The following is a 27,714-nucleotide window of genomic DNA, read 5'->3' on the forward strand; positions in this document are numbered from 1 at the left end:
AGGGTCGCTATGGGTCGGAACCGACTCGACGGCACTTAACAACAACAACAACAACAAGTGCCAGATACTTCACCTGTGCTCACGTATGTACTGTAATTCTCAGAACAAGCCGTGAAGTGGATATTATTATCCTTTCTCATTTCAGATGAGGAAACGAGTCATAGAACATTTTTACAATTTTTTTACAAAGCTACGGAATGGACTCAGACGCAGACAGTCTGCTCCAGCTTGCCCTCTTTTTGCTTCTTTTGTTTTTCTTCCAAAGATTTGGGATGAATTCTACTTCTGTCTCCTCTGTCTACAGACCCAGAGCCAGGGCCTCAGAGGTTCTGCCTACTGGGCGTGGCTGTGCCCCAAGTCAGGACTAGTGGGTAGATGGGGAGAGTCCTGCGGGAGGAAGCTGTGGGCTGTGCATGAGCAGGAACCAAGAATCTAAAGCTCCCAGGTGGGGGCTGGCAACTCAACCAATGGAACTCCTGTTTCCGCCTGCCGCCCACTTGCTCTGCGGGCATGGTCTGTACAACTGCCCAAAGCCCAGGGCACGCAAAGGCTGCCTACCCACACAAGAATGGGTCAGCTGCTTCTCCAGCTCCTGGTCACTCGGTGGCTCAAACATTTGTTATGCTGTCTATGCAGAAAAATGTAAATCCAATCCCTTAGTCCCCTCTGGTCTCTGGTATACAAATGCACACACACTTTGGGCAAAGCTGTATGACCATTTTAGCAGTGAGGGTAGAGAAAAGAATTGAGGGTTGAGTAAGGAATTGAATGTCTTCTCCATTCCTCCAAGGTTGATTGCGAACCCACTAGCTAGGTAGGTGCTGTTGAGTCCTGGGCATGCGTTGAGGCTCAGATTGTAAACCCATTCTTCTAGAGCCTGCCTCCCCACCCGACATCCTGGGTCATCCTACTCAACTCTGTACAGGGAAAGTGCGAAGCAGCATCTGTAATGGAGTACCATCTCAGCTTGGCCACTTTCTAGCGATGTTAATTTGGGCAAGCTATTTCTTTTCTTTGCATCTGAGTTCTTTTATTCATTCTGCAAATATTTATTGAGCACCTGCTCTCCGGTGCTTATGATCAAGAGTTGGATGGTATTGAAGGCAGAAGTCCAATCTACACTGAAATTATTGTTGCAAAACAAGGCTGTAGCAATTGATGAAATCCCAGTTGAAATGTTTCAATAAATGGATGTGCTGAAAGCACTTATCTAAGTTAAGAAATCTGGAAAGCAGCTACCTGGCCTATTAACTGGAAGAGATCCATAATTTGTGCTTATTACAAAGAAAGGTAATCCAACAAGATGCAGAAATTATCAAACAAAATCATTATTATTACATGCAAGTACATTTTCTTGGAACATAACTCAAAAACGTTTGCAGTAGTATATTGACAGGAAACTGCCAGATAAGCTGGATTCAGAAGAGAATGTGGAACCATGGATACCACTGCTGATGTCAGATGGATTTTGGCTAAATACCGAGAATACCACAAAGATGTTTTCTTGTGTTTTATTGACAGTGCAAAGGCATTTGACTGTGTGGATCATAATATACTATGGATAACATTGTGAGGAATGGAAATTCCAGAACACTTACTTATGCTCATGTCAAATCTGTAATCATATCAACCAAGATACAGTTGTCCAAAACAGAACAAGGGGACACTACATGGTTTAAAATCAGGAAGGATATGCATTAGGGGTCTATTCCTTTACCATACTTTTTCAGTCTGTATGCTGAGCAAATAATCCGAGAAGCTGCCCTATATGAAGAAGATTGTGGCTTCAGTATCAGAGGAAGACTCATCAACAACCTGCTACATACAGATGATACAAACTTGCTTGCTGAAAGTGAACAAGGCTTAATTCCCTTACTGATGAAGAAAAGTGACCACAGTCTTCAGTATGGATTAGACCTCAACATAAAGAAAACAAAAATCCTCACAACTGGACCAATAAGCAACATCATGAGAAACAGAGAAAAGATTGAAATGGTCAAGGATTTCATTTTCCTTGGTTACACAATCATCACACATGGAAGGAGCAGTCAAGAAATCAAAGGCTATATTGCATTGGACAAATCTGCTATAAAAGACCTCTTTAAAGTGTTCAAAAGCTAAGATGTCATTCTGAGGACTAAGGTGCCCCTGACCCAAGTCATGATATTTTCAGTCACCTCATATGCATGTGGGTAATTAATAAGGAAGACTGAAGAAAGATGGATGCTTTTGAGTTATGGTGTTGGTGAGAAATATTGAATATACCATGGACTGCCAGAAGAATGAACCAATCTATGTTGGAATAGTACAGCCATAATGCTTCTTAGAAACAAGGATGGTGAGAATTTCTCTCATTCATTTTGGACATGTTATCGGGAGGGACCTAGAGAAGGACATCATGCTTAGTAAAGTAGAAGGTCAGTGAAAAAGAGGAAGACCTCTTCTGGATTGATGCTGTGGTCCAAACATAGCAACGATTGTGAAGATGGCACAGGACTGGATGGTGTTTTGTTGTGTTGTACACAGTATCACTAGGAGTCAGTCCCCGACAACAGCAACATAGTCTAGCTGGTGGTGACAAGCAATGGACAATGACCCTAAGAAGCAATTACACCATTGTTGTTGTTAGGTGCCATCGAGTTGGTACCGACCCACACCGACCTTATGCACAGCAGAACGAAGCACTGCCTAATCCTGGGCCAACCTCAATATTGTTGCCACTCTTGAGCCCATTGATGCTGCCACTTTGCCAATCCATCTCTCTGGGGGTCTTCCTCTTTAGGAACTGATTTATCTTATGGAAATTAAAGGAAAAATATAACAAGATGAGATGGATTGGAAGCAGAGTGGTGTCGATAGTATAAAATAGGATGGGTTGGCATCATTGAGAAGGTGGTACAGGAGAAAGTACTGAAGGAGGTTAGGGATTGAGCCATATTAGTATTCAGGGAAAGAGCAATCCAGGCAGGTGGCACAGCCAGAGCTAGTGTCCTGTGGTGGGATTATGTCTGAAACCTGTGAGGCCTCAAAAGGAGGGACACCCACTGTAGTGGTGGGTGGTGGGAAATGGGAGACACAAAATAGAATGTTACTGCTAGTTTTAAGGAGAAAACAGGCTTCTTTGATGACACAGTGATAGGCTTAGACCCTCAGGGATGCTGGGGTGATTTATGGGGTGATGTCTGCTGGGAACCTCTCCTTATTACACTCCTGTTGTCCATGGTATGCTCTTGATTGCTCTTGTTCTCAATTACTGCCTGGTTGTTTTGTGTTCTTGTGTGATTTGTCCCTAACGCCAGGGACTATGTCTTTTCTTGTTGGAAATGGACTAAGTAGAACTGGGTGCATGAAGGTGGTTGGTACAAGCTTACAGACAGATTCCGGGCTGGTTCAGGGTTTCAGGAAACCTGAACTTGGGAACTGGGGGCAGGAGTGTCTCTCTAAATGGCTTCCCAGAGGTCCCCAGATGCTGGAGCTTACTTATACCCTATACAACCCCATGAGGCTTTTCTGCCTATTGATAAAATGAAGGGAAGTTGAGTCAGAATCTACTAGACAGCAATGGGTTTGGTTTGATTTTGTAACACAGGCGATGTGAGTTGGGCATGGTCTGTAACAGATTTTATTTTTAAATTCTGAGATATACACTTCCTACTTTTGTGAAATGTCCTTTTTTAAGCTCATGGCACTAGTCAGTGGTAATTGTTTGAAAAGTCTTGGCAAAATAAAATCTTGGCAGCCCTACCCCAACTCCTCCCTCCCCACCCCCACCACCTCATTTTGGGAAAATGTTTCTTGTCCACATTCCCCCAAAGTCTGGAAACTACTGACCTAATTTGTCCGTTCACTGGAAAGATATGAGCTCTGTGGCCCCAGGAGGTGCCTGGTTTGCTCATGGTCACAGACAAGAGGGAATTGTCTTACATTTGGTCAGAGAATGAAGTGGAGAAGCAGATGAAATAACTAGAAGAGGAAGCCAAGAGGAAGAGAAGCCCTCAACAGAGTCAACTGGGAGAAGAGATCCAGCTGCCATTAAGTGGAGATAGGGTCATGCTTGGCACATGGTAATGGGGCCCTGATTGTGGCAGTGACTGGATTAGCCGATCCATGGCCCCTGCAGCTGTCCTCAGCCATAGGAGAGTGTGGACTCTGGAGTCCAACACATCAGGCTCCAAAACAACCCTAGCACCTCCTCAGTCACTTAGGGAGTTTAACCTTTGTGGTCCTCAGGCTCTCACCTGCAAAATCACAGTAATAGTAATTGTGGATTTAATGAGCTAACATAGTGCCTGCCACAGTCAGGGTTTTACCCAAAGCAAAGGAGCAATCAGAGTTCCTGGACCTAATGAGGGGAACCACACTGGAATACGGTTTCTCCGATTCTAACACAGTTAATGTGGAGCCCTAGAAAGAATCCTATTGTGCCTTATACTCACAGTCATACCTGTTTCTTGTTGAGAGTAGACAAGCAGAGCCAAGTGATCAATATTCTTGTAGATTATCCCTACTGAGGGGTCTGTTGTGCCCATTTCACAGCTAGTGCGAGGAAGACTGAGATCCAAACCCAGATTGCTTTAGAGTTAGTCAGGTTCTTGTTATCCCAATCTTTTACTTTAAGCCTCTTGGGGGGTTTACAACAATAGACTGGGTGGTGCTACTAAATATAATGGGTTCCCTGTCCTAGGAGATGTGTAAATACAGGTTTGGTCACCAGTTAGTTGGACATGATAGTAGGAATTTAGAAACAGATTGAGTGGTTGGCCTAGATAACATTTAACATCATTGTTAACACAGACTTTCTTTAATTTTAAGATTATTGTTGCTAAGTGCCATGGAGTCAGTTCTGACTCATAGCGACCCTGTATAGGGTTTCTGAGGAGCAACTGGTGAATTTGAATCACTGACTTTGCGGTTCAAACCAACTTTGAGGTTGAGTGCTTATCATACTGAGCCACACCAGGGACTCAATTCTATTCACCTTGTTCACACTGCCCCCCTCAACACAGTGTATACTATGCCTCTCAAACAAAATGTTGGATGATGTGAATATCAAATCTCCATGACCTGAGACTAGAAGAACTAGATGGTTCCTGGTTACTACTACCAACTACTCTGAAAGGGATCACATTGGAAGGTCCTGGATAGAGTGGAAGAAACTGAGGAACAAAACTCAAAATCATAAAAAAGACCAGGGTCACTGGTCAGATAGAGACCGGTGGACCCCCTGAGACTGTGGCCCTTGGTCACCCTTCAGGTCTGGAGCCTAACTCATCCTTGTAGCTCAACTTTCAGCTTAAGCAATAGATAAATATATAAGGAGGACAACAACACTAGTGAGGTCCATACACCATAGAATGGTCAACCGCTAAAGATCAAAAGGGCAGCATTTACCCAAGTACAAAATTCCAAAGGGCTGGGAAGGAAAGAGGAATGGAAAGCAGAAAGCAAAGGAGGAACTGGAATAAGTGATGTTACTTGGAGGGGATTGCAATCATTGAGATGAAACAAAGTCTGTGATTTGCTGAATGTAAAACTGATGATCTGGTCTCTAAATCTTCACTCAAGTCACAATAAAAAGTTTAAAATATAAATAAAGAAGTTGAATGAACAGATGGATGGAAGAGTAATGGCCCATATCTCCTTGGCCTAATAATGAGATCTAGAGAATCAAGGAGACTCATAGAATTCCAGAATATATTTGGGAAGGGCTAGGATGGAAAGTGCCCTCTGTTTCCCCATCTCAGGACAGGTTTGAAAACTGCTAAAGATGACAACATGCATGTAAGATACCTGGCACAGTGCCAGTGCATAGTAGGTGCTCACTTATTGGTAGCTGTTTGCTTTAGGGCCAAAGACTAAATCAGATGGATTTACACAGTCTCTCATTTCTACGTGGTGAGCTCAAGAATACGTGTTCTATTGAGACGGTGGTTCAAAATCACCAGCTATGAGTCAGAACCAACTTGATGGCACTTAACAACAATAACAACAACCAATGAGATGGAACTGAGTTGAAACTCTGGTTATGTGAGCTTCTTTGGACTTATCTGTAAAAAAATAGCTACCTCATGGGGCTTCAGGGAAAGGGGAAGAGATAATATGGTGTTGAGCACAGACTTCATCCCTGGAGGCTACTGTTGGTGTCTTGTGGCTCCACCCATCTGGTTCTGAAAGAATTCACTTGATGTTCTGAGGGGCAGGTGGGCCAGGGATAAGGAAACAGGTGAAAGGGAACATTTACCCAAAGCATTGTGCAATCCTTTTCTGGCCAGAGCAAAGGCTACAAATAATGATGGCAGCTCTTTATTGAGCATTTACTATGTGCCAAGGGTATTCACCTTTTATATGATTCTTCATTCATGTCCCCAGAAGGAGCTACATTTGGCACAAAAGGCAATAGAAGGACAGAGAGGTGAGTTAATTGTCTCAGGATCACATACCTAGGAAGGTGGCATGTATTGGAACTTACAGCTCCATGGATCCCAGAGCCAGGGTCCCCTGAGGGAGAGGTACAGGTCGCTCCTCCCATAATCTAATGTTTAGTCTTCGAGAGAAGACCCTCAGACCTCAGCCCAAGTCAGTAAGAAACTTCCTCCCCACAGGGTGGCCTGGGCAAAGCCTTCTCCAGGGGTTGACAGGGAGCCAGGGCAAACAATGGGGCCTGTTGCCTTGCCTAGCCAAGCCTAGGGGAGAGGAGGAATAGAGCAGTGAGCCTGCTTACCCCTTCCCTTAGCACTGCCTTCTCACCTCTCTAGGAGTTTCTCTGTGACCAGAAGTACAGCGATGAAGAAAACCTGCCGGAAAAGCTCGCTGCCTTTAAGGGTAAGCTGGGTCTGGCTGACCTACCATTCTTGAAAGCTGGGCTGACCCTCAGCCCTTTGTCTACCTGATTCCTTAGTCTCACACAGTCAAACTGTGACTCTGTTTCATCTAGAATGTCCCTCTTCCTGGCCTCCCTTGTTCATCAGCCTGCAGTCCCTGGCCTGCCCCTTTCTTCCCCAGCTGCCCAGTGGGACTCAGGTTGACTACTCCCCCCAGCACACAATCAGTCTTTTGTGAACCACCCTTGTCTCTCCCCCTCTGCGGTGTAGCCCCTGTGGAGAATGGACGTTTGTATGTAACCACAGTGGGGCAGGGGAGTGCAGAGTTGCTGCCCATTGAATCCCAGCAGCACGGGCTGAAAAGAAAACAGGGCCTGGGAGCCCGTGTGGGGAGAGAGGCAGCATAAAGGTCTCTCTGTTTGGGGCCCTGGCTCTTGGTTTCCAGCCAGCGGCTTGATAGGAGAGGAGCTGTGCACATAAGGAGTGGAGGCAGGCCCACCTTTCCTGGCCGGGTCAGGCATGCGGGGCTCGGAGTCCTGGACTCCATAGCGGGTGCACTGCTCCTCCCAGCAGCTTGGCAATGTGGGCATCCTCCCTGCTACAAGACAAAAAACTGGCCAAGTACTCCTCAAGAAGCTTCCTGGTTGGTTGGGTAGTAGGACACCTGAGACTTATACTACTAACAACAGCCAGCATTTGCTGAGTAACGACCACATGGAAGCACACTTTATGTGCTGCACTGTGAGCTCTCTGAATGACCTCAGCTCACCCAAGAGGGATATTTCTATCAGGAGAGAAACAGAGGCTCAGAGAGGGTGTGCCATTTTCTAGAGGTTACACAGCTCACTTATAGCAGAGTTGGGACTTGAACCCATGCTCATCTGGCTCCAAAGTCCCTCCTCTTACCCATTAAAAGACACCCTAGCCTTATCCTTTCTCAGTACCTAGGAGAGCCATGTGAAGGGGAAGCAATCCATTCTTGTCTGTCAGGATACCATCAAGATCACTCTCTAGAGGTGACCTCTGAGAGTAGGGATGAGGTGACAGGTGTCTAATGTCTACTCCCCTTGACATCATTGGGTTGTAGGATAGGGCCTGGTCAGTTGGGACCACAAGAAGTTACCTTGGAAGGAAGAGGACTGTTGTTATGTGCTGTCAGGTTGGTTGCATGTCATAGTGACCCCATGTGATAGAACATTACTACCCTATAGGGTACTAGAAGGATCTCTGGTAGTGTAGTGATTATGAGTCGGGCTGCTAATCTTAAGGTCAGCAGTTTCAAACTACCAGTGGTTCCAAGGGAGAAAGATGAGGCTTTCTGCTCCCGTAAAGATTTACAGCCTCGGAAAACCTATACAGGGTAGCTATGAGTTGGAACCGACTCCACGGCACATAACCACCACCACCAGGGTAGTAGAGTCTTGGTGGGGCTTTGTAGGATAAGCACTGGACGGCTAATTGAAAGGTCAGAGGTTCAAACCCACCAGCCGCTCCTCAGAAACTCTATACAGGGTCACTAGGAGTAGGAACCAACTCTATGGCACTTAGAAACAACAACAAACAATATAGGACTTTCTAGGTTGTAATGTCTACAGGGAAAGCACAGTGGCTCTGTAGGATAAGCTCTGGACTTTGACCCACAAGTTCAGCAGTTTGAGCCCACTAGCTGCTCTGTGGGAGAAAGATGAGGCTTTCTATTCTTGCAAAGATATAGAGCCTTAGAAACCCTATACAGGGTTGCTACGAGGTGGAACTGACTTGACGGCACTTAACAACAACAACAGCGCTTATGGGAGCAGATCACCAAGCCTTTTCTCCAGTGGAACCACTGGCAGGTTTGAACTGTTGACCTTACACCACCAGGGTTCTGTAAAGGGACTGTGTTGTTGTTAAGTGCCAACTATGGTGGTGGTAGTGTGTTGTGGAGTCCGTTCCTGACTCATAGCAACCCTGCATAAGGTTGTTGAGGCTGTAAATCCTTACAGGAGCAGAAAGCCTCATCTTTCTTCTGAGAAACTTTGAAACTGCTGACGTTGAAGTTAGCAACCCAACTCTTACCCACTGCGTTACCAGAACTCCTTAAGTGCCATCTATAGAAGTTTTCAAATCATTCATTCATTTGGTGTCCACCCAGTTTTACTGAGCACTTACTATGCACAAGAACCTTGGTGTAAGCTTTGGGCTGTTAATCAATAGAGTTGGTCGTTTGAATTTACTAGCCCCTCTGTGGGAGATAAATCAGGCAGTCTGCTTCCGTAAAGATTTATAGCCTTGGAAACCCTACAGAGAAGTTTTACTCTGTCCAGTAGGGTTGCTATTAGTCATGAGCAGTGGCTTTTGATTTTCACTATTGACAGGGTCCATTGTAGACCTGGGGAGACAGTCACGAACACATCAAAAAACCTGGACCCAAGGTTCTTGTGTTCTAGTGGGGTCGCTTTGAGCAAGGAGTGCTTTCTATGGTAGTAGAGGCTTTTGGATGAGAAGGACAGGGGTGGGGGGTGCTCACTTAGAAAGGGCAAGAGGGAGCTTGAAGGCCTGGGTAGAGGACCTAAAAATACTTGGAGAAGCATTCCTGATGGGAAGGCAGCAAGAGCAGAAGCAGGTATGGAGTGTCAGGAAAAGCAAGGCCAGTGGGAGTGGAACTGAGGGGACGGGATCGTGGGCAAGGCGACCTGGAGGCTGGAGGACAGATAGTGGTGAAGATCCCATGGGGTCCCCAGGCCACTATAAGAAGAGCCCCATTCCCCCTTCTTTGGCATGGGAAACCTGCCCCAGGCCACCTGGTTGTTTGCACATACTAACTACCCCAAGCCCCTTGCGCTGAGTGTCTTCCCTCGGTAGTGCCATTTTCCTGGACCTCTTGACCGGGAATTTCAAAACTCAAAGTCTATAGGTGGGGCTTGGGGGGTAGATTCTGTGTACCCCTGGAAACTGTATGTACCATTTGTGGACAAGGACAGGCATTTCTTCTGGAAGAGCATTTGGTTCTCAGTGGTGTCCATGATACCCCAAAAGGATCAGATCCACAGTGACTTCTGAAATCAGTGATTCCCACACCCATCTGCCTGGCAGCAGTACTTTGAAAATGCATCAATCCCAGCTCCCGTCTGCCCTTCCCAGATTCACTGCATCTGACTCTCCAGGGCTGGGAAAATCACAGTCCCTTTCCAGCTGATTCATATGAAGCCCACACTAGTAGGAACCCACCTGCTGGGTTGAGGTCAACTTTGACCTCTGGCCACCTTTCCCCCAGGGGAGAGGGATGTTGGCAGGGTGAGCTCTTTCTCCAGAGACGATGACTGAGATGATGGGACTTGTGCTAGGAACAGCCCCCCTTTGTGGGGGGGGAGGATGGTGGCTCAGGCTCTGAAAGGACCCTGTTCCCAGTCACCCCCAAGGCAAAGTACTGAGTCCTTGCAGGGAGTGATCCTGTTCCAAAGCTAACGACAGCTTTTATTCTGTGATTTCCAGAGAAGTACATGGAGTTTGACCTGAACAATGAAGGCGAGATCGGTGAGTGAGGTTTTGAGGATTGTGTGTCTGGGGAGGGGCTTGTTAGGTGTGAAGGTCTGGAGAGCCCCACTGACCCACCTTCATGATGAGGGGGAGGAGGGCACAGCTGTCACATGAGTATGACACAAATAATGAAGCATCCCCCAAATGCCAGGCTAGCCGAGCTAGGCTGATCCTCTTCCTTCCTCAAGTATGTTTTCTCCCCACTGCGCCCCACCTATCTGCCCAGACCTCCACCTCCCACCCATTTCTCCAGGGACATTGGGCTGGAATGACTCAGGCCATTCAAAGGTGGACGAGGCCACATGTCCTTTGTTCCCAAGCCTGTCTGTCCATTTGTCTGTGTCCTTCAGCTGACAGAATGCTCTTACATACATTTATTCCCCCTGTCAATAGAGCCTTACTGCATTCTGCTATCTAGGCACTGGAGTGACAAAGGTCTTGCCCTGTGGCATGTATGCCCTGGTGGGAGGACCACATCTTGATCTTTACCAGTATCTGATGGTTGGGATGGTGTAATTGTCTCCGTTTTAGAGATGAGGAAACAGAGACTCCGAAAGCTGGAAATACTTTGCTTGGAGCTACCTGTTTAAGTGGTAGCCCCAGGGTCCAGTCCCAGGGTTTGATTTCTGAGTATGTCCTGCTCTCTCCTCCATTTCTCCCTTAACAATATTGTCACTGCTGTCACTGGTATTTCTGGTCCTCCTCCTACTTTCTCCTCTCTTCTTCCTTTTAAATATTATGATCCTTTTTTCTTTATAAAATTTTTTTCTTGAGTATAAAGTAAAAATGAATTCATAATGAAAAAACATTGGAAAATACAGCAAAACCCAAAGATGGAAAATACATCATCCATAATGTCATATCTTAGAAACAACAGCTATAAACATTTTGATTTACATCCCTCCACTTTTTTTCCCCCTTAATCACAAATATGTGGCGTCTTGGTGTGGCGCTGTAGGTTAAGCACTGGGCTGCTAACTGGTGATTCAAACCCACCAGCCACTCCTTGGAAACCCTCTACAGGGCTTCTGTGAGTTGGAACCGACTCGATGGTACTTAAAAACAACAATCACAAATATACAGGTCTTGTTTTACACGTCATTTTACAACCTCCTTAAACAACATATTGTGAGTATTTTGACAGTATTCATCTTTCTTCTGAAATTAATAACTGCATAATATATTTCATTGTAGTGAATTATAATTTACTTGACCAACGCCTTAGTACTAAGCACTTAGATGATTTTCAATTTTAACTATTATTGATAATTCTAAGAAGTACAGCTTTGTACACGAATCTTTGTCCGTGTTGCTAATTAGTTCTTTAGAGTAAATCCCAGGAATTAGAAGTTGTGGGTCAGAGGCTTTTGAAGCATCTTGCCAAATTGCCCTTCAGAAAGGTCACACTAATTGAGAGGCTGGCCGGCAGCTGGGGAGACCTTTCACTTCTTCCTAAAGAACACTGCCCAACTTTCTTTGAAATGCCCTGAACATCCTGGCACCCAGGGGTCTGGCCTCAGTTCTGCCCACTTTCCTCACCACTCCCCTCGGACCTGAAACCAGACCCCCTTCCCAACCCTTCTCCAACCTCCCTTGCTAATCCATTGTTCGCTGAAGAACAAGCTGAAGGAAATTGCCTCAGATCTTGGCAGGAGTAGGGAGCTCAAAGGCTGTGTCTCCTCAGGGTGCAGTGACTTTTGGGTGCCTCCTTGTTCTTGAATTTTGTTATTTTGTTGGTTTTCCTGCTCTGTAGGATATTTTTGGCACTTAGAGAAGGACTTTTATTGCCTCCTCTGGGCAGTGACTTCTAGCTGGGGGCAGTGGCTCAACCTTGCAGAAGAGAGCCGTAACAGTTGTAAGGCATAACTATGGCTCTCCTCAGGAATCACTGACTGGCACAGATGGGTAAGTGCACAACTGCTAGCAAAAAGGTTGATGGTTCGAACTCACCAAGAGGCATCTCAGAGGACCGCTCTAGAAAGGTCACAGCCTTGAAAACCCTGTGGAGCAATCCTCTGCTGCACACATGTGGTTACCATGAGTTGGAATTGACTAGAGGGCACCTAACAACAATGACTCTAAATCTGTGCCAGGTGCTTCATGAACTAGTTCGTCTGAATGATCCCATCAGCCACTGACCACTGATAGAAGTGGAGATCTAGAGGACCAGAGTAGTGTACCCCAGACCCACAGCCAGGAAAAAAACATAAAACACTCCCACACTCATTGCCTTGAAGTCAATGGACTGATGACGACCCCCTGCGTTACAGAGTAGAATTGCTCCATCGGGTTTTCATGGCTGTAATCTCTATGGAAATAGCAGGCCTTTCTTTCATAGCACTGCTGGGTAGATTCAAACCACCAGACTTTAGGTTAGTAGTCTAATGCAAACCATTTGCTCCACTCAGGGACCACCAGCATTCAGGAACAGCAGAGCTGTGTGTGTGCCTGACTCTAGAAGTCTCTGTCCTTAACCATTAGTCTGTAATGCCTCCAAAAAGAGCAGGGAAAGTGTGAAGGGTTTGTTTTCCCATGAGGACATCACCCCAATGTCCTCCTGCTCAGCCCCAGCAGCCAGTCTACACATAACACAACTGCTTCCTCACCCCCACCCCACCCTCCGCATCTCCTTCTTTGGCAGACCTGATGTCTTTAAAGAGGATGATGGAGAAGCTTGGGGTCCCCAAGACCCACCTGGAGATGAAGAAGATGATCTCAGAGGTGACGGGTGGGGTCAGTGAGACCATCTCCTACAGAGACTTTGTGAATATGATGCTGGGGAAACGGTCGGCTGTCCTCAAGCTGTGAGTACCTCCCTCGCACCTTTCCCAGGATCTGAAGGCAAAGTCACTCTCATGTAGAGAGGTTGCTAGCTAGGGGGCACCGTGGCCATCTCCTAACCAGTAGATCTCTCACCCTCATGCAGGACAATATACTTAATCTTTCTGAGCTTCAGTCTCCTTATCTGCCAAATGGTCAGATTACTACATACCTTGCAAGGGAAATTATACATGTAAATCCTGTAGCCGAGCGACTGGCTGAATACATGTGCTGTAGCAGTAACTTTTTGTAAGTCTCATTGTGTGAAGGAGAAAGCTGAGGCCCGAGGAGGCTGAATAACTTGTTCCTGAACCCACAATTCAGTCTGGCGACAGTTTTAGTGTGGAGTGGGACAGGGCAAGGGGTGTGTGTAGGAACACCATCAAGGTCAGACCACACAGGACCTGAGAGGCCAGCTGATAGCATTAATAGTGATGTGCTCTCAAAATGACACCTAGTGCTTAGTGGGTCGGTTTACTTAACAACTATGTGTCAGACATTAGTCTAGATATTGACGTTTTACATCTATCATTCATTAATTCAATAAATATTTACTGAGCATAAAGTATGTACCAGGGATTATTCTAGGTACTAGGGACACATGAGGCACTGGCCTCATGGAGCTTGCATTCTAGAGACAGGAGATAGGCAGTATGTAAAATAACAACAAACAGATTGTGATGATGTGCTACAAAGAAAAATAAATTGCATAAGAAGAGCAGCGAAGGATGGGAAAGTAGGGCAGGGGAGGAATCCTCACAAAAAAGGGGACTTTTGACTAAACCCTGAGCAAAAGAGGGAGGGAGCTATGTGTAGATTAAGGGAAAAGCAAGCAGGCAGAGGAAATCACTCTTTGCAAAGGCCCTGAGGCAGAATCATGCTTGTATGCTCAAGAAACAATTTGGTGGCCAGTGAGTGAGAGGATAAAGTTGCAGACTTAAGCCATGGCCAGATTTAGGATTTTATATTAATGTGGAGAGATGCCCTTGGAAGATTCTGTGCTGGGGTTGACTTTTATTTTCGGGGATTCTGTACTGGGATGGACTTTTTATTTTATTTTTTTGCTGTGGTTGACTTTTAAAAGGCGGGGAGACAGTCTAGGAAAGAGATAAGACTGCTCAGCCTGGGAAGGCTACATGGAGGTGGTAGGAATCCTTGGAATTGGGATTGATTTTGAAAGTGGAGCTGGAGGGATTGGGGAATCAGATGATTCAAGGTCTGGGATGATGGTACAGTTTGCAGAGAGGGAGAAACTGGGGGGTGGGGTGGAAGTGCGTGGGTGAGGGGGCACTGGGAAGAGCAGAGTTAAAAGTTCAGTTTTCCATGTGTCACATTGGCAATTCCCATTAGACATCCACAGAGAGAAGTCAAGGGGGGAACTGGATATGGAAGACTGGGGCTCACATATCAGATGTTTGTGGACTGTCAGCCTTTAGGTGGGATTGAAAGCCAGGAGATTGAAAGGGACCAGCCAGGGAGTGAGAACAGATGCTGAAGAGTAAAAACCAGGATCATGAGCATGGACACTTAGAACAATCCTAGGATGTAAGCCTTTTTAGCAGCCGCACTTCCAGATGGAAACCAGAGGATCAGAGAATGTATTGCCTGAGTCACCCAGCTGGTAGGTAATAGGACTAGGGGTCTAGTCCAGACTTTTTCGTATTAGGTTACATTCTGAGCCCCTGCCCTTTACTGCCCAGACTTTACTTTCAGAGTAGTGGGGGCATTTCTGAAGGTGAAAAGGCATTTTGAGGAATTTTAAGTAGAGAACCTTAGTGGTGCATTGGTTAAAGTGCTTGGCTGTGACCTGAAAGGTCAGCAGTTCAAACCTACCAACTGCACCATGGGAGAATGATGTGGAAGTCTACTGCTGTAAAGATTGACAGCCTTGGGCATACTATGGGGTAGTTCTTTTTTGCCCTTATAGTATTGTTGTGTGTCAGAATCTACTCAACAGCAGTGAGTCCAGAGTTAGCTTAAGTAGGGCAGTAGCAAGACCAGGTTTATATTTAAGCTCTCCTAAGCAGACCTGGAAAGGAGCTCTGGTAGCGTAGTGGTTACGAATAGGGCTGTGAATTGCAAGGCCAGCAGTTCGAAACTACCAGCTGCTCTGCGGGAGAAAGATGAGGTTTCTGCTCCTATAAAGATTTACCGCCTCGGAAACCCTGTTCAGGGTCGCTATGGGTTGGAAGCAACTCGATGGCACTTAACACCAACAAGCAGACCTGGAAGGAGCTCTGGTAGCATAGTGATTACAAATCGGGCTGCGAACCTTAAGGTCAGCAATTCAAAACTACTAGCTGCGTCATGGGAGAAAGATGAGGCTTTCTGCTCCCATAAAGATTTATAGCCTTGGAAACCCTGCACAGGGTCGCTATGGGTCGGAACCGACTCGATGGCACTTAACAACAACAACAACATGCAGACCTGAGTTAATGCACCAGACTGCAAAGCCATTTGAACTGCAAGGTTGGTGGTTCAAGCTCACCAGCTGCTCCTCGGAAACCCTATACAGGGTCGCTATGGGTCTGAGTCAACTCAACAACACTGTAACAACAAGCAGACCTGGTGTGGTGCTGTAGGATAAGCACTGGACTGCTAAATCCCAGGGCAGCAGTTCAAACCTACCAGCTGCTCTTTGGAAACCCTACGCAGAGTCCCTATGAGCTGGAACTACAGGGCACTACACAACAGTCAATAGAGCCATGGCTTCACCTTGTCCTACCTACGCCAGGCAGCATGGGCAGGGAAGGTGCATGGCCTATGGTCAGATGTTTGGAGTCTTCTCTTGCCTCTGCTTGGGAGTACATAATAGAGTTCTGTGGAGTCAAGTCACCACTGTCTGCTTCAGTTTTGTCTCTGTACAATGGGCCTAGCAATACCTTCTGTGGGTTTCCATGTGATCCTACCAGAAAATGGATTCAAGGGCATTCTGTTGAGGATTCTATAGGCTTGAGGGTGAACTGGATGATCTTTCTTTGGGTACTAGAAAGAGTCCTAATCCTTTCTGTTTTATTTTGTTTTTCTCTACCCCCAACCAGAGTCATGATGTTTGAAGGAAAAGCCAGTGAGAACAGTCCCAAGCCAGCTGGCCCCCCTCCAGAGAGAGACATTGCCAGCCTGCCCTGAGGAGAACCCCACCTGGACCTGGCCCTTCCCACCCTAGCCTCTACACTCCTGTTCCTTTCCTCAGAGCTCACTGGCCTTCTTAACTCATTGTGATTTGTCTTGTTTGTTTGGTCATTGTGGGTTTGTTTCTTTAATTGGACAGAATCAGTGATCGTTTTGTAAAGCACAAATTACCTGCCTTAAAGGGATTCTGGATGGTAGAATCCTGAACCTTTGATCCTCTCCCTCTCTTCTTCCATCCTTCCAGCCTCCTTCTGAAGAAGGACTGATAGATATCAAATCAAAAACCACAGGGACAGTGGAAGGCCAGAGCTAGGTCAGGGCGGCTAGGAGCTGGTGCTTCCCAGGAAGTTTCTGAGTTCAGGCTTACTGGCCTGGCTCCGGTGAGGACCCAGCCCAATTCCAGAAAGCGCTGGAGTTGGGACAAGGCTGCAAGACTTCCTTGGACAGCTCTGTGTTTCTAGTGTTCTTGGCTTAGCCTGGTTTCCTTCCGGCCATACCATGTCCTACCACCCTTGCTGCCCTCCTCAATCTCTGCATTTTATCCTCAATGAGTGGTGAGTGACTGGAGGAGGGAAAGAGGGGCTTGGCATTTGAGTCCTTCTCAAATTGGTGTGGCACTGTGGGTTAATGCACTAGACTGTAAAGTCGGTTTGAATTGCAAAGGTCAGCAATTCAAGCTCACCAGCCGCTCCTCGGAAACCCTACACAGGGTCGCTATGGGTGTGAACCGATTAGATGGTACTTAATAACAACAGCAAGATGGTACTCGTAGAAACCTGGCCATGCCCCCAGCAGTGACCACACCTTTACAGGCAGCTTTTAGTGGGAGGGTGCAACCTCCCAGACCCTGGTTGGGGCAGGAAAGGGCTTTGGAGAGAGGTGAGGCCAAGGGCATTTTAGGAAGGATGTTGAAGGAAATAGGAAAGGAGAATCAGGAATAAAATGAGTCCATCCCACTGTGAAACTAAAGCTGCCTTTCTGATTCAAATCTGCCTTAAATTTGACTACTCTTCCGCCTTTTGCCATCCCAGCCCACTCACTCCATTCACATTTTATTCAACAGATATTTATTGACCATGTGTTATAAGCTTTAAGCCCTTCCATTTTATTCTGACATGTGCTGTCTCCACTGCCTCTCTAAGGATCTCTCCAAATTACCCAAAACCGAGAGCTTTAGGATTGGATTGGGGCTACCTCTGTCCTTTATTATGGACTCACAGGATTTAAAGGTCCCAATCCATCCTACAGGGTAGCTGGCCAGTCCTCCCATGTCTCAGGTGAGAAAACTGGTTGGTCTGCAGCAATTAAGTGCCTTGCCCAAACATCAAGGGGTTAATGTGGGGATGGAAGGGTCTGGACCGCAGCTCAGGTTTTCTGATTCCCTGCCCAAGCCTAATCTCTGCTCTGGGTTGCCTCTGTCAGTTCTGGAATCATAGAAGGGATGGGGAAAGGCAGTCTCTTGGGTCAACACTTGGGTAGGACGACATTGCTTGCTCTGAAGGCCCTTTGGTTGGTTCCAACCCATAGTGACCCTGTACAGGGTTTCTGGGGAACAACTGGTGAGCTTGAACTGCTGAACTTGTGGTTCAAGCCAACTTTGCAGCCCAGTGCATTAACCCACAGCGCCAAACCAAGGACTCCCGGAAGGCCCTAGGCCAGGGCTAATTCTCCAGCACCTGCAAATCAGTAGCATGGTCTATATAAGGCCCAGGCCCACCTCTGCAGTTCTGCCTGCCTCAGAGCCTCCTGACCAAGCTTTGGATTGCTTCTCCAAACTTATGTAAGACGGTGTCAAACTCAACCCCCTTTTCAACTGAGCAGCGGGTTTTAAACTATATTCTGGAATCCTTTACCTCTCCTCATGCATTTATTCATTGAACATATTTATTTAAGCACCTGCTCTGAGCTAAGAATCCAGCTGTAAAATAGGACAGACTCATGAAATTGAGAGTCTAGTGGGGAAGTCAGACCCAGAGAAGGATGTGCAAGATGAGTTTTAGGAAAGGAAGGACAAAGGGATGACTGCCCTGAAATCCTAGGGGAATGAACTAGACCCAAAGACTGGGCAAAAATTTTGGAGAAGCCTTTACAAGCTCTCTGTGGCTCCTTAGTGACGTATAATCAAAAGCCTATGGTGATGTCCCTACAGCAGCTTGAGGAGTAAGGTAGTACAGGAAGGGGATAGAGAAATGGCCAGGTTGGGCTAGCCCACAGGTCTCAACCAGTTGAGCTATTTGGCCATGACTGACTGATCTTCAGCCTAAGAAGTCGTTCAAATGCAGAGCTAGTTGAAATTTAAACCCAGAAAAGCATTCCTTCCTGTAAATGTAAAATCCCTCACCTCCCTCCTCTGCTTTTTTTTCTGCCCCTGACCTCACATTTTACCGTTTCTCTGCTTTGGGGATAGGCTGGGACCCTTGAGAAAGGTACCATCTTTCTAACTATCCATCATATTCAGTGTACCTATTTCTCCTGAGAAGACAGAACCAACCTGGCTTATTTCAGTGGGGTCCACAGCTTACAAGACCACAAGAAGCCTCCTTAAGGAAATCAAGTTAGCTGGTGTGTTTCCAGCTTGAAATGGCAGAGGAGGGGTGGTGTTTATCTCATTAGGTGTGAGTTACTTTGGGAAACCCCACCAGTTCCTTCATTGTTTCTTAGAATTCAACCCTGAGGGGAAAGGATCTCAACAGTGCTTCTTGGAAAGGGAGTCTGCACGTATTTCAGGTTGTGGCTCTAGGATACTTTTCTGGCTAAGGGCTCAGCTTCTCGGCAGCTCAATTGTTTTATTTCTGAAAGATTAAATCTATCTGTAATGTAACCAACAATTTGGGGATTGCCTATTATGGCTTTGTCCCTGTGACTCAAAAGGAAGGAGTTTGTTGGACAAATTCAGGTAGATGAAGTATGTGTGTGCCGGTGAGTGTGCGTGATGTCGAAGATCATCTCTCCGGATTGGAAATAAATCAGGCAAACAGCAATGTCTTGATTGATTGATTGATTTTTTATTTTTTTCTTAAATGTTTTATTGTGAATTATGTGATAGTTCACATGGGAGAACATTAGTTTTACATTCATTCTCTCGTATATGGTCTCATTGCCATGGTTACAATCCCCTCCATGCAATCCTTCCCCCATACCCCCCAGGTCTTCAGCACACAGTCACTTTCCCTCTCTGGATCTAAAGTCTCCAGCTGCTCCATGGATTGATTTATTTTTAAAATGGTTTTTGAGCTCAGCAAATTCAGCAGATTTAGCTAGTAACATGCCAGACTTCTTTAATACTCACAATCATTTCCTGAGATAGTTCCATCAATCTTTTACAAATGAGAAGCAGGAATGGAACAGATAACACTTTGCTAAAGACCTACATTTTGTGGTAGAATATGCTCACCAGGATCTGTTACATAAGTTGTCCTGTTGTTAAAAGCCATCCAGTTGGTTCCAACTCAGAGACCCTGTTTAGGGTTTTCTGTTCTCCAGTGATAACAGCCTGACTTATAGCCCATAAGCTACCAGAGCCCCTTTTCTACACTATAACTGTGTAGTTGTTAAGTGCCGTCGAGTCGGTTCCAACCCATAGCAACGCTGCAGAGGGTTTCCAAGGAGCGACTGGTTAGCTTGAATCACCAACCTTGTAGTTCAAACCGACTTTACAGTCTAGCACATTAACCCATATCTCCACACCAGGATTCCATGACTTTGTAATAGTTATTAGCATATCCAACGAGCTCTGGTAGTGTAGTGGTTAGGAGTCGGGCTGCCAACCTCAAGGTCAGCAGTTCGAAACTACCAGCGGTTCCGCGGGAGAAAGATGAGGCTTTCTGCTCCCGTAAAGATTTACAGCCTCGACTCCACTGTACTTAACAACATCAGCATATCCAGATCATCTGAACTGTAATCCTGCCGTCACTTTCTGGCAGAGATCACTAAGGGGCTTTTCTTAACATCACTGTGTTTCAGCTTTCTCATTTAATGGCAATAATACCCCTAGGAGGATACGATGTCTGGAAGATTAAATTAGATAGCATATCTAAAGGGATCTGCACAATTTATTTTGTGTCCGAAGGTGGATGTGGCTCTTGAAAGGAGTAAACAAAGCTGGTCTTTGGTGCCCTTTAACCTCTCCTTTGAGGCAGGATCCACTTACCCATTTTCTGAACCTCTTTTCCCTTTTTCTCCTCCACCAAGCCTTTACAGCCACCCCTGGAAATATCTGTCAAGTTCCTGACATCTCTGCATGTGGAACAATAGCTACATCCAAGGCTTATTATTAGGTTTCGACGGGGCAATGAGCTTGGTGCGGTCAGGCACGAGGCGCTGAAGGTGCCACACTTATCCGCAGAGACGCTGCTTGCGCACCGACAGTTTCCAGATGCTCCAGGACTCAGAGCGCGGGTCCTGGAGCCACTTCCCCTACTTAGCCTGAGCGGGCCAATAGGAAGCGGCAGCCAGGGTAGCGCGCGGCTTCAGTCTAACGCCTGTTTCCTTCGATTACGTAGTAGACTGGGACGTGTGGCATCATCAAAACGCGCCGGAAATGCGAGTTCCGCGGCGCGCTACTGTAGCTGAGGGAAGGAAGTTCCCCTCGGAGCGGCCTGTGCTCCGTGGGTAAGGTTGAGGGCGGCTGCGGCAGCTCCTTCTACCAACTGAGTGCCGTGCGATGGGAGACGAAATGGATGCAGTGATTCCCGAGCGGGAGATGAAGGTCAGATACTGGCCAGGGGCTCCCTCCGTCGCTTAGTCCTAGCATTGTCATGGAGCCCCGCTGAACGGCGAAGCATGGGTGCCGGATGCCCCGCCTCTGGCGTGAACAGTTTACTGCGTTTTGAGTTCTCACCAGCGTTGTTCTGGAGTACTGTGCGGTTCTGCCTGCGTGGTAGCCCCACAGAATGAGTTTATTCGGCCCTAGTCGGTTTTGTACACTTCTCTTGAGAGTTATCCTAGTTAGTTGCGTGTAATAGTAAGATCCTCTTTTCTTCACTCTCACTGTACTACTTCGGTAGGGTGATCCAGGCTTGCATGAGGCAGAGCCGAGGAAGGTCATCCATTCTTTAAAACTTTTAGCTGACTAGAAAAGGACTATTTTGGCACGGGAATTCACTTAAAATCAAGAAAGTAAGGGGCTGAGAAGTGGTCCAAATGAGGAACAAGTTGGAGATTACAGGGATCGCTCCCTAGGATGATTGTGCTTGTTCTAGCAGAATGAGGCTACAGAGAACAAACAGCGTTTCATTTAAATAGCAAATGACTGAAAGGGAATAAGTTGGAAGGAAGATTTTAGGCGATTGCATGAACAGCAAATTTATGGAATGCCATATTTAGAATTTTTGAGTGCTGTGGAGTCGGATCCGACTCAGAACGACCCTGAGTCCACCAGATCCTAGGAGTAACTGGTGGGTTTGAACTGCCTACCTTGTGGTTCATAACTCAGTGTTGACCCTACAGAGCTACATAATTTGCCTCTTGAGAGCTGCTGCTATGGTGAGCCAAGCAGCCAGAGCGTCATGTTCCTCAGATAGGATGACAGAACAAAAGCAAGGTTTGGGGACCACAGATGATAGTCTCCTTCTGAGTCCTGGTAGCGAATTTGATTGGGAGAAAGATCAGGCATTCTACTCTGGTAAAAACTTACAACCTCGGAAACCTTACGCAGGGTCTATGAGCTGGAACCACCTCCACATGGGCACATCACCACCACCAGCTGTGTGGTGGATTATCAACAGGGCTGCTAACAAGGCCAGCAGTTAGAATCTACCAGTTGCTCTGTAAGAGAAAGATGAGACTTTCGGCTTCTGTAAAGATTTGGAGTCCTGGTATGGCACTGTAGGTTAATGTGCTGGACTGCAAGGTCAATTTGAACCACAAAGTGAGTGGTTCAAGCTCAAAACCTGTCCCTTGGGAACCCTATACAGGGTCACTATGAGTCCGAACTGACTCAACGGCACACAACAAGAAGTCTCCTTTCGAGTTTACTGATTGTAATAGAAAAAGCATCCCTGTGTATTTTCATACTGCCCCACTATACCTTTGAGATGAATAGAAATAGAATAATTGGAATTTTCAGAATAAGAATTCCAAAAAAAAATGACTGAAATTTTTGCTCATACTCTGAATGAAACCATAGTATGGTCTCATCTGAAAGGCTGTGAGAGTTTTGTTCAGCATACTCAATTGGAGTTATTGCTGTTAAGTGTTGTCAAGTTGGCTCCAACTCACAGAGACCCTGTATAGGGTTTCCAAGGAGCAGCTGGTGGGTTTAAGCCGCCTACCTTGTGGTTATCCTATAGCACTACAGAGACGTTATTTCCACTAGTCTTTTAGTATATATTCAACAGTGAACCAAAAGGAATTAGTATATTCAGTATGTTGTTGTTGTTAAGTACCGTGGAGTTGGTTCCGACTCATAGTGACCCTGCACAGGGTTTCTGAAGCTGTAAATCTTTACAGGAGCAGAATGCCTCGTCTTTCTCCCGTGGAACTGCTGGTAGTTTCAAACTGCTGACCTTGCGGTTGGCAGCCCGACTCGTAACCACTACACTACCAGAGCTCCTTATATTCAGTATGGTATATATGAAATGTAAGAATCTAATGTGAAAAGAAAATGGAGGTCAAGAAAGGCTGTCTGTGGTGTTTACCATATTTTTGGGTTGTAAGCATACAGTAGACTCGTGGAAACCTTGACTTGAAGGTAGATTTAGAATTGGATTTTTTGAAAAAAGCATGTACAGTGCAACTGAACATAATGATTGGTATGCTTATGAAACTCTTATTGAAAGCGTGGGTAAATTCATGGAAGACATGAGTCATGCATTGACAGGAGGTCAGGAGAGGCTCCCAGGCCAATCATTGATATCTAAAGACCTTAAGATACTAAAGAGCATGGGGATTGTAGGAAAGCGGAAATAGGGTGGCAGGGAATGTAGCTATAGTCTTGGCAATAGTGCAGTTTTGGAGGGAAGTGGAGTTTTGAGAGATGAAACTGCAAGGTAGATGGATCAAGTCTTAATAGGCTATGCTATGGATTTTGCTTTTGCTTTTTTAATGTTCTCATAGAATCTAGGTTTCACTTAAAGGCTTTGAAGGCCAAGAGACTCAACATTTCCATTTCTATTGTGGAATTTTGTTTGGTGTTTGTAGAAGTAAACCAATTCTTAGGCTTTGGTTATCTGTCGTCATTATTTCAATATATATTTGTTGAGGACTGCACTAGAAGTTAGAGTTCACATTAGTTGGTTCATACTTTGAATTTTTAACAGCTATTAAATGCTACTTTGGGTCTGAGACAATACATTCTTAGCACAAAATAGGATAAGATTATAAATAAAATACACACAGTATTGATTCAGAGAACACATTCAGTAGGGATTCAGGAAAAAAAAGATTGGTGTGAGCTGGAGTAGTCAAAGACTTAATGTATTTCATTCAACAAATATTAAAGAGCACTTACTGTGCCAGGCACCATGATAATTAACACAGGAAATTTAAAGGCTACTGAGACATACTGTCTTTGTTCTTAAGTGATTATATATTTTTGTTGTATTGGAATAGGGTCTCATAATATAATGACAGACATGATTTAATTTGCTGCTGGCCTTGAAATTTTTTGCTTTTCTGATCCCTCTCAATAGGATTTTCAGTTTAGAGCACTGAAGAAGGTGAAAATCTTTGAGTCCCCTGACGAGTTGCCCAAGGAACGCTCGAGTTTGCTTGCTGTGTCCAACAAATATGGTCTGGTCTTTGCTGGTGGAGTCAGTGGATTGCATGTTTTTCATACTAAAAATCTTCTAATTCAAAATAAACCTGGGGACGATCCCAATAAAATTGGTAAGTTACTTGACTTATATTGCATAATAGAGGAGTGTGGTAAAGTGCTAATGTATTTTCCTTCTTAAGCAATCATTCTAATTTTGAAATTAAAACTGCTTTTACTCCTATATTTGACATACATTTTCTTTTTCCCTCCTTCCCAAGAAGAGTTCCCAAGTAAGTTCCAGATGGGATTTTTCTAGGTGTTTTCTTTGGTCCTTTGTAATTCGCTTTTGCTGAGTTGAAACTCAGAGGAAGGAAGAACTTTCCATGCTTTTATTTTTGCTAAGTAGAATTTGTGTCCTGGATTTCTATGAGGAGAATTAAGTTGCATGATTTTTTAGTTGACATGATAACATGTAATATTTGAAGAATTGTTGCAAGAATATAAGCACATGGCAATACTACTGTTAACAAGGGCAGAGATCACAGTTGGTTATTTGAGGAAGTTGTATGGAGTTACATGAAGAAGTTGTATGAAGAAGACTCCCTGAGATATTTGAGATATTTAATATATTATATATATATATGTTTTTAAATTATATATGTATAAATAGGTATCAGGAAGTGTGTATGTGTGTTTCTGTAAATGTAGAAATTATTTCATATAGATCTAGATTAAGGGGTTGCAACGGTGCTTAGATCGTGCCATTTTCTGCTTTGTCTTTTTTAATGTTTTCATAGTTGATAAAGTCCAAAGCTTGCTAGTGCCCATGAAATTCCCTGTACATCACCTGGCTCTGAGCTGTGATCACCTCACACTCTCCGTGTGCATGATGTCGAGTGAATATGGCTCCATTATTGCTTTTTTTGATGTTCGCACATTCTCATATGAGGTAAGCTCCTGGAAGACTCTGCTGTCAACATGAGAACTTAAGGAGATTTCCTGGTATTGGATCATAACTTGGCAGCTTCTTAGGTTGACCTTTGAAGTCTTTTTCTAGATTTAGGATGAAAAAAAAATCTTTATAATTATAGAAGAATGGTTCTTTGAGATTGAAGGGACTCCAAAAGATTATTTCATAATAAAATATTATCACTTCTCATTTACACATGAGACAACCAAAGCCCAGGGAGGCTTTAGACTACCTACCCAAAACAATAGAGAAATAGGGGACTATACAATTTGTATACTTTAGGTCTTTGGGCTTCTAATGCAGTGGTTTTCCATTTTAAGCAGGTTAGTAATAATAGTCAATACTATTGAGTGTCTATACTGTGTGCCTCACTCTGTACTGAGTGCTTTATATGCTTTGTCCTCATTGTGCCTACCACAACCTTATGAGTTGAGACTGCTACCTTCATTTTGTAAATGAAGAAAACAGGCTCCAATAGTTTAAGTAACTGCTCAAGGTCCCAACACTATTAAGGAGCAGGGCCACAATTTTAATATAGTGTCTGCTCTTTGTTGGTCATTTTTAATATGTATATTCTCCTGGGAGTTTTTCTTGAATTTGCTAAAATGTTGTCATTTTCAGAGTTGTATTGAAATTTTCTGTAACAAGTATAGATTATTGGATTGAGTTAAATCTTTTTCATTGCTGTGGAGAAATGTGAAGCATGATTTGAGAAAGCTCGTATATTCAGCAACTTCCTCTGAATATTTAGTATCTCTGTATTTATTCATTTTTGCTTTGTTTTAAAAGGCTAAACAGCAGAAACGCCCATTTGCCTATCATAAGCTTTTAAAAGATGCAGGAGGCATGGTGATTGATATGAAGTGGAACCCTACTGTCCCCTCCATGGTGGCAATTTGTCTGGCTGATGGCAGTATAGCTGTCCTACAAGTCACAGACACGGTGAAAGTGTGTGCTGCTCTTCCTTCCTCTGTAGCAGTAACATCTGGTGGGTAATAAAGACTGTCATGCAGTTACATTATAGTAATGCTGCTCTATTTAAAAATTAATTTGTGGAAATAAAAATGATCTTTTTTTTTTTTTCATAGAAATCGAGAGAGTGTTTTTCATTTCTTTAGTTCATGTCCTTGAAGTCAAATAGCATACAGGATTTACTTAAGCATGCTTAAGTTTTCTGGGAAAAGCAATATATTTTGGTACAGCTAATTTAGAACTAAGGAGCTCTGGTAGCGTAGTGGTTACGAATCGGGCTATGAACCTCAAGGTCAGCAGTTCGAAACTACCAGCTGTTCCATGGGAGAAAGATGAGGCTTTCTGCTCCCGTAAAGATTTACAGCCTCGGAAACCCTGTACAGGGTCACTATGAGTCGGAAACGACTCCACGGCACATAACAACAACAACAACAATTTAGAACTATGTCTTTGAGAATAATTGAGGATTTAAGAGGGTCATGCTTCTGAAGTTTGTACCTTCAGGGGAGAGGCATTAGAAATACAAATAGGAATGATCTGTGTTTGAAGACTTTCACTATTCTTGTCTTATCTATAAAGAGTTAATTTCTTTACTTTCCAGCTCTCTGGGCAGTACTCTGTTGAAATAGCATTATTAGCTCTCAATTAAATGGTACAGTGATAAATCATGATTAGTTTGCACCATTAAGATGATTCTCTTTTTCACTTTTCCCTGTAGGGATGTTCCTGCAGCCTGTGTAGCCTGTCTTTAATGAGAAGTGGTGGTCACATAGCTGTTTTGTGACGCATCTTACTGGTTTGCTCTGTTTTCTTCAGTTTTTAATTGGCAACATTTCCTTCTTTACTCAGTGTGCTGGAGCCCCAAAGGAAAGCAGCTGGCAGTGGGAAAACAGAATGGCACTGTTGTCCAGTATCTTCCGGTAAGTACTTGTCTCAGACTTAAGAACTCTTGTTGCTTAAGTTACCTGCTGTTTTTGGCATCGTTTGTTGGTATCATTTTTTTTCCCCCCTCCACTAAAAAGTAGTTTATACTCATTGCAACAACTTTATCTTCCTTTATCTAATTCTCTTAGCGGCTTCCACTATGTTCTGTTAGTAGGTAACCTTCCAGAATTTTCTGGATGCTTATATAAGAACAATCTGTATGCTAAGTACCTGATTTCTGTTTTTTTTTTCTTAAGTAAAAATGTCATTATGCTCTCTATATTGGTCCCAAACTTAACATCTTTAATACATTCCATGAAAGCTAGGCTTGAGGCGGAAAGGCAATCATTACATATCAATGCAAAAATCACCCTCAGCAAAAACACAGTGTTATTTGTTCCTGTAACAAAGTCTATTCTAAAGTGTTGGTTTATATAACTACAGACAGCAAAAAATGAATATTCCCATTACATGCTTTCTTAATATTCACAAATATTCTTCATTATAAATTACATCACAAAGAATCCACATATGTACATTCAAGTCTGAGCACAAATGAAAGGTTCACTAGGCAGTGCTGAGTTGAGTCTTGTGCTATTGGTGCATTCTTCCTTGAGAGACTTTTCTCTGGATAGTATGTGCAGGAAAGGTGCTGGTATAGGTTTAGAGTTATGGATTTGTGCCTTGTTATTGCTAAAAGTTGTGAAATGAAGTCTGGTATATACCAGGGGGCTTCCAAAACGTCATGAAAAGATATCATTATTTTTGAATTTCATTTTTCCATGAACTTTTTTTTAATGTTTTATTGTGAATTTTATGATAGTTTACATGAGAGAACTTTAGTTGTACATTCATTCCAT

The 27,714-nt window shown here is 44.5% G+C and overlaps 2 protein-coding genes across 2 annotated transcripts in view; both read left to right on the plus strand.

Annotated features, from left to right (window-relative positions):
• Positions 1-16,289, plus strand: part of AIF1L (allograft inflammatory factor 1-like) — a 25,384-nt gene extending 9,095 nt beyond the window's left edge. Inside the window, exons 3-6 of the mRNA XM_006834884.1 lie at positions 6,756-6,822; positions 10,296-10,337; positions 12,982-13,144; positions 16,202-16,289. Of these exons, the coding sequence (XP_006834947.1) occupies positions 6,756-6,822; positions 10,296-10,337; positions 12,982-13,144; positions 16,202-16,289 (360 nt within the window). The remainder of the gene's footprint in view (positions 1-6,755; positions 6,823-10,295; positions 10,338-12,981; positions 13,145-16,201) is intronic.
• Positions 16,290-20,955: 4,666 nt separating this feature from the next.
• NUP214 (nucleoporin 214kDa) overlaps positions 20,956-27,714 on the plus strand; it is a 173,378-nt gene continuing 166,619 nt past the window's right edge. The window contains exons 1-5 of the mRNA XM_006834991.1: positions 20,956-21,000; positions 23,924-24,119; positions 24,786-24,937; positions 25,748-25,946; positions 26,780-26,850. Coding sequence (XP_006835054.1) covers positions 20,956-21,000; positions 23,924-24,119; positions 24,786-24,937; positions 25,748-25,946; positions 26,780-26,850 — 663 coding nt within the window. The remainder of the gene's footprint in view (positions 21,001-23,923; positions 24,120-24,785; positions 24,938-25,747; positions 25,947-26,779; positions 26,851-27,714) is intronic.

Source organism: Chrysochloris asiatica, unplaced genomic scaffold (assembly GCF_000296735.1).
Source record: "Chrysochloris asiatica unplaced genomic scaffold, ChrAsi1.0 scaffold00014, whole genome shotgun sequence".
NCBI lineage: Eukaryota > Metazoa > Chordata > Mammalia > Afrosoricida > Chrysochloridae > Chrysochloris > Chrysochloris asiatica.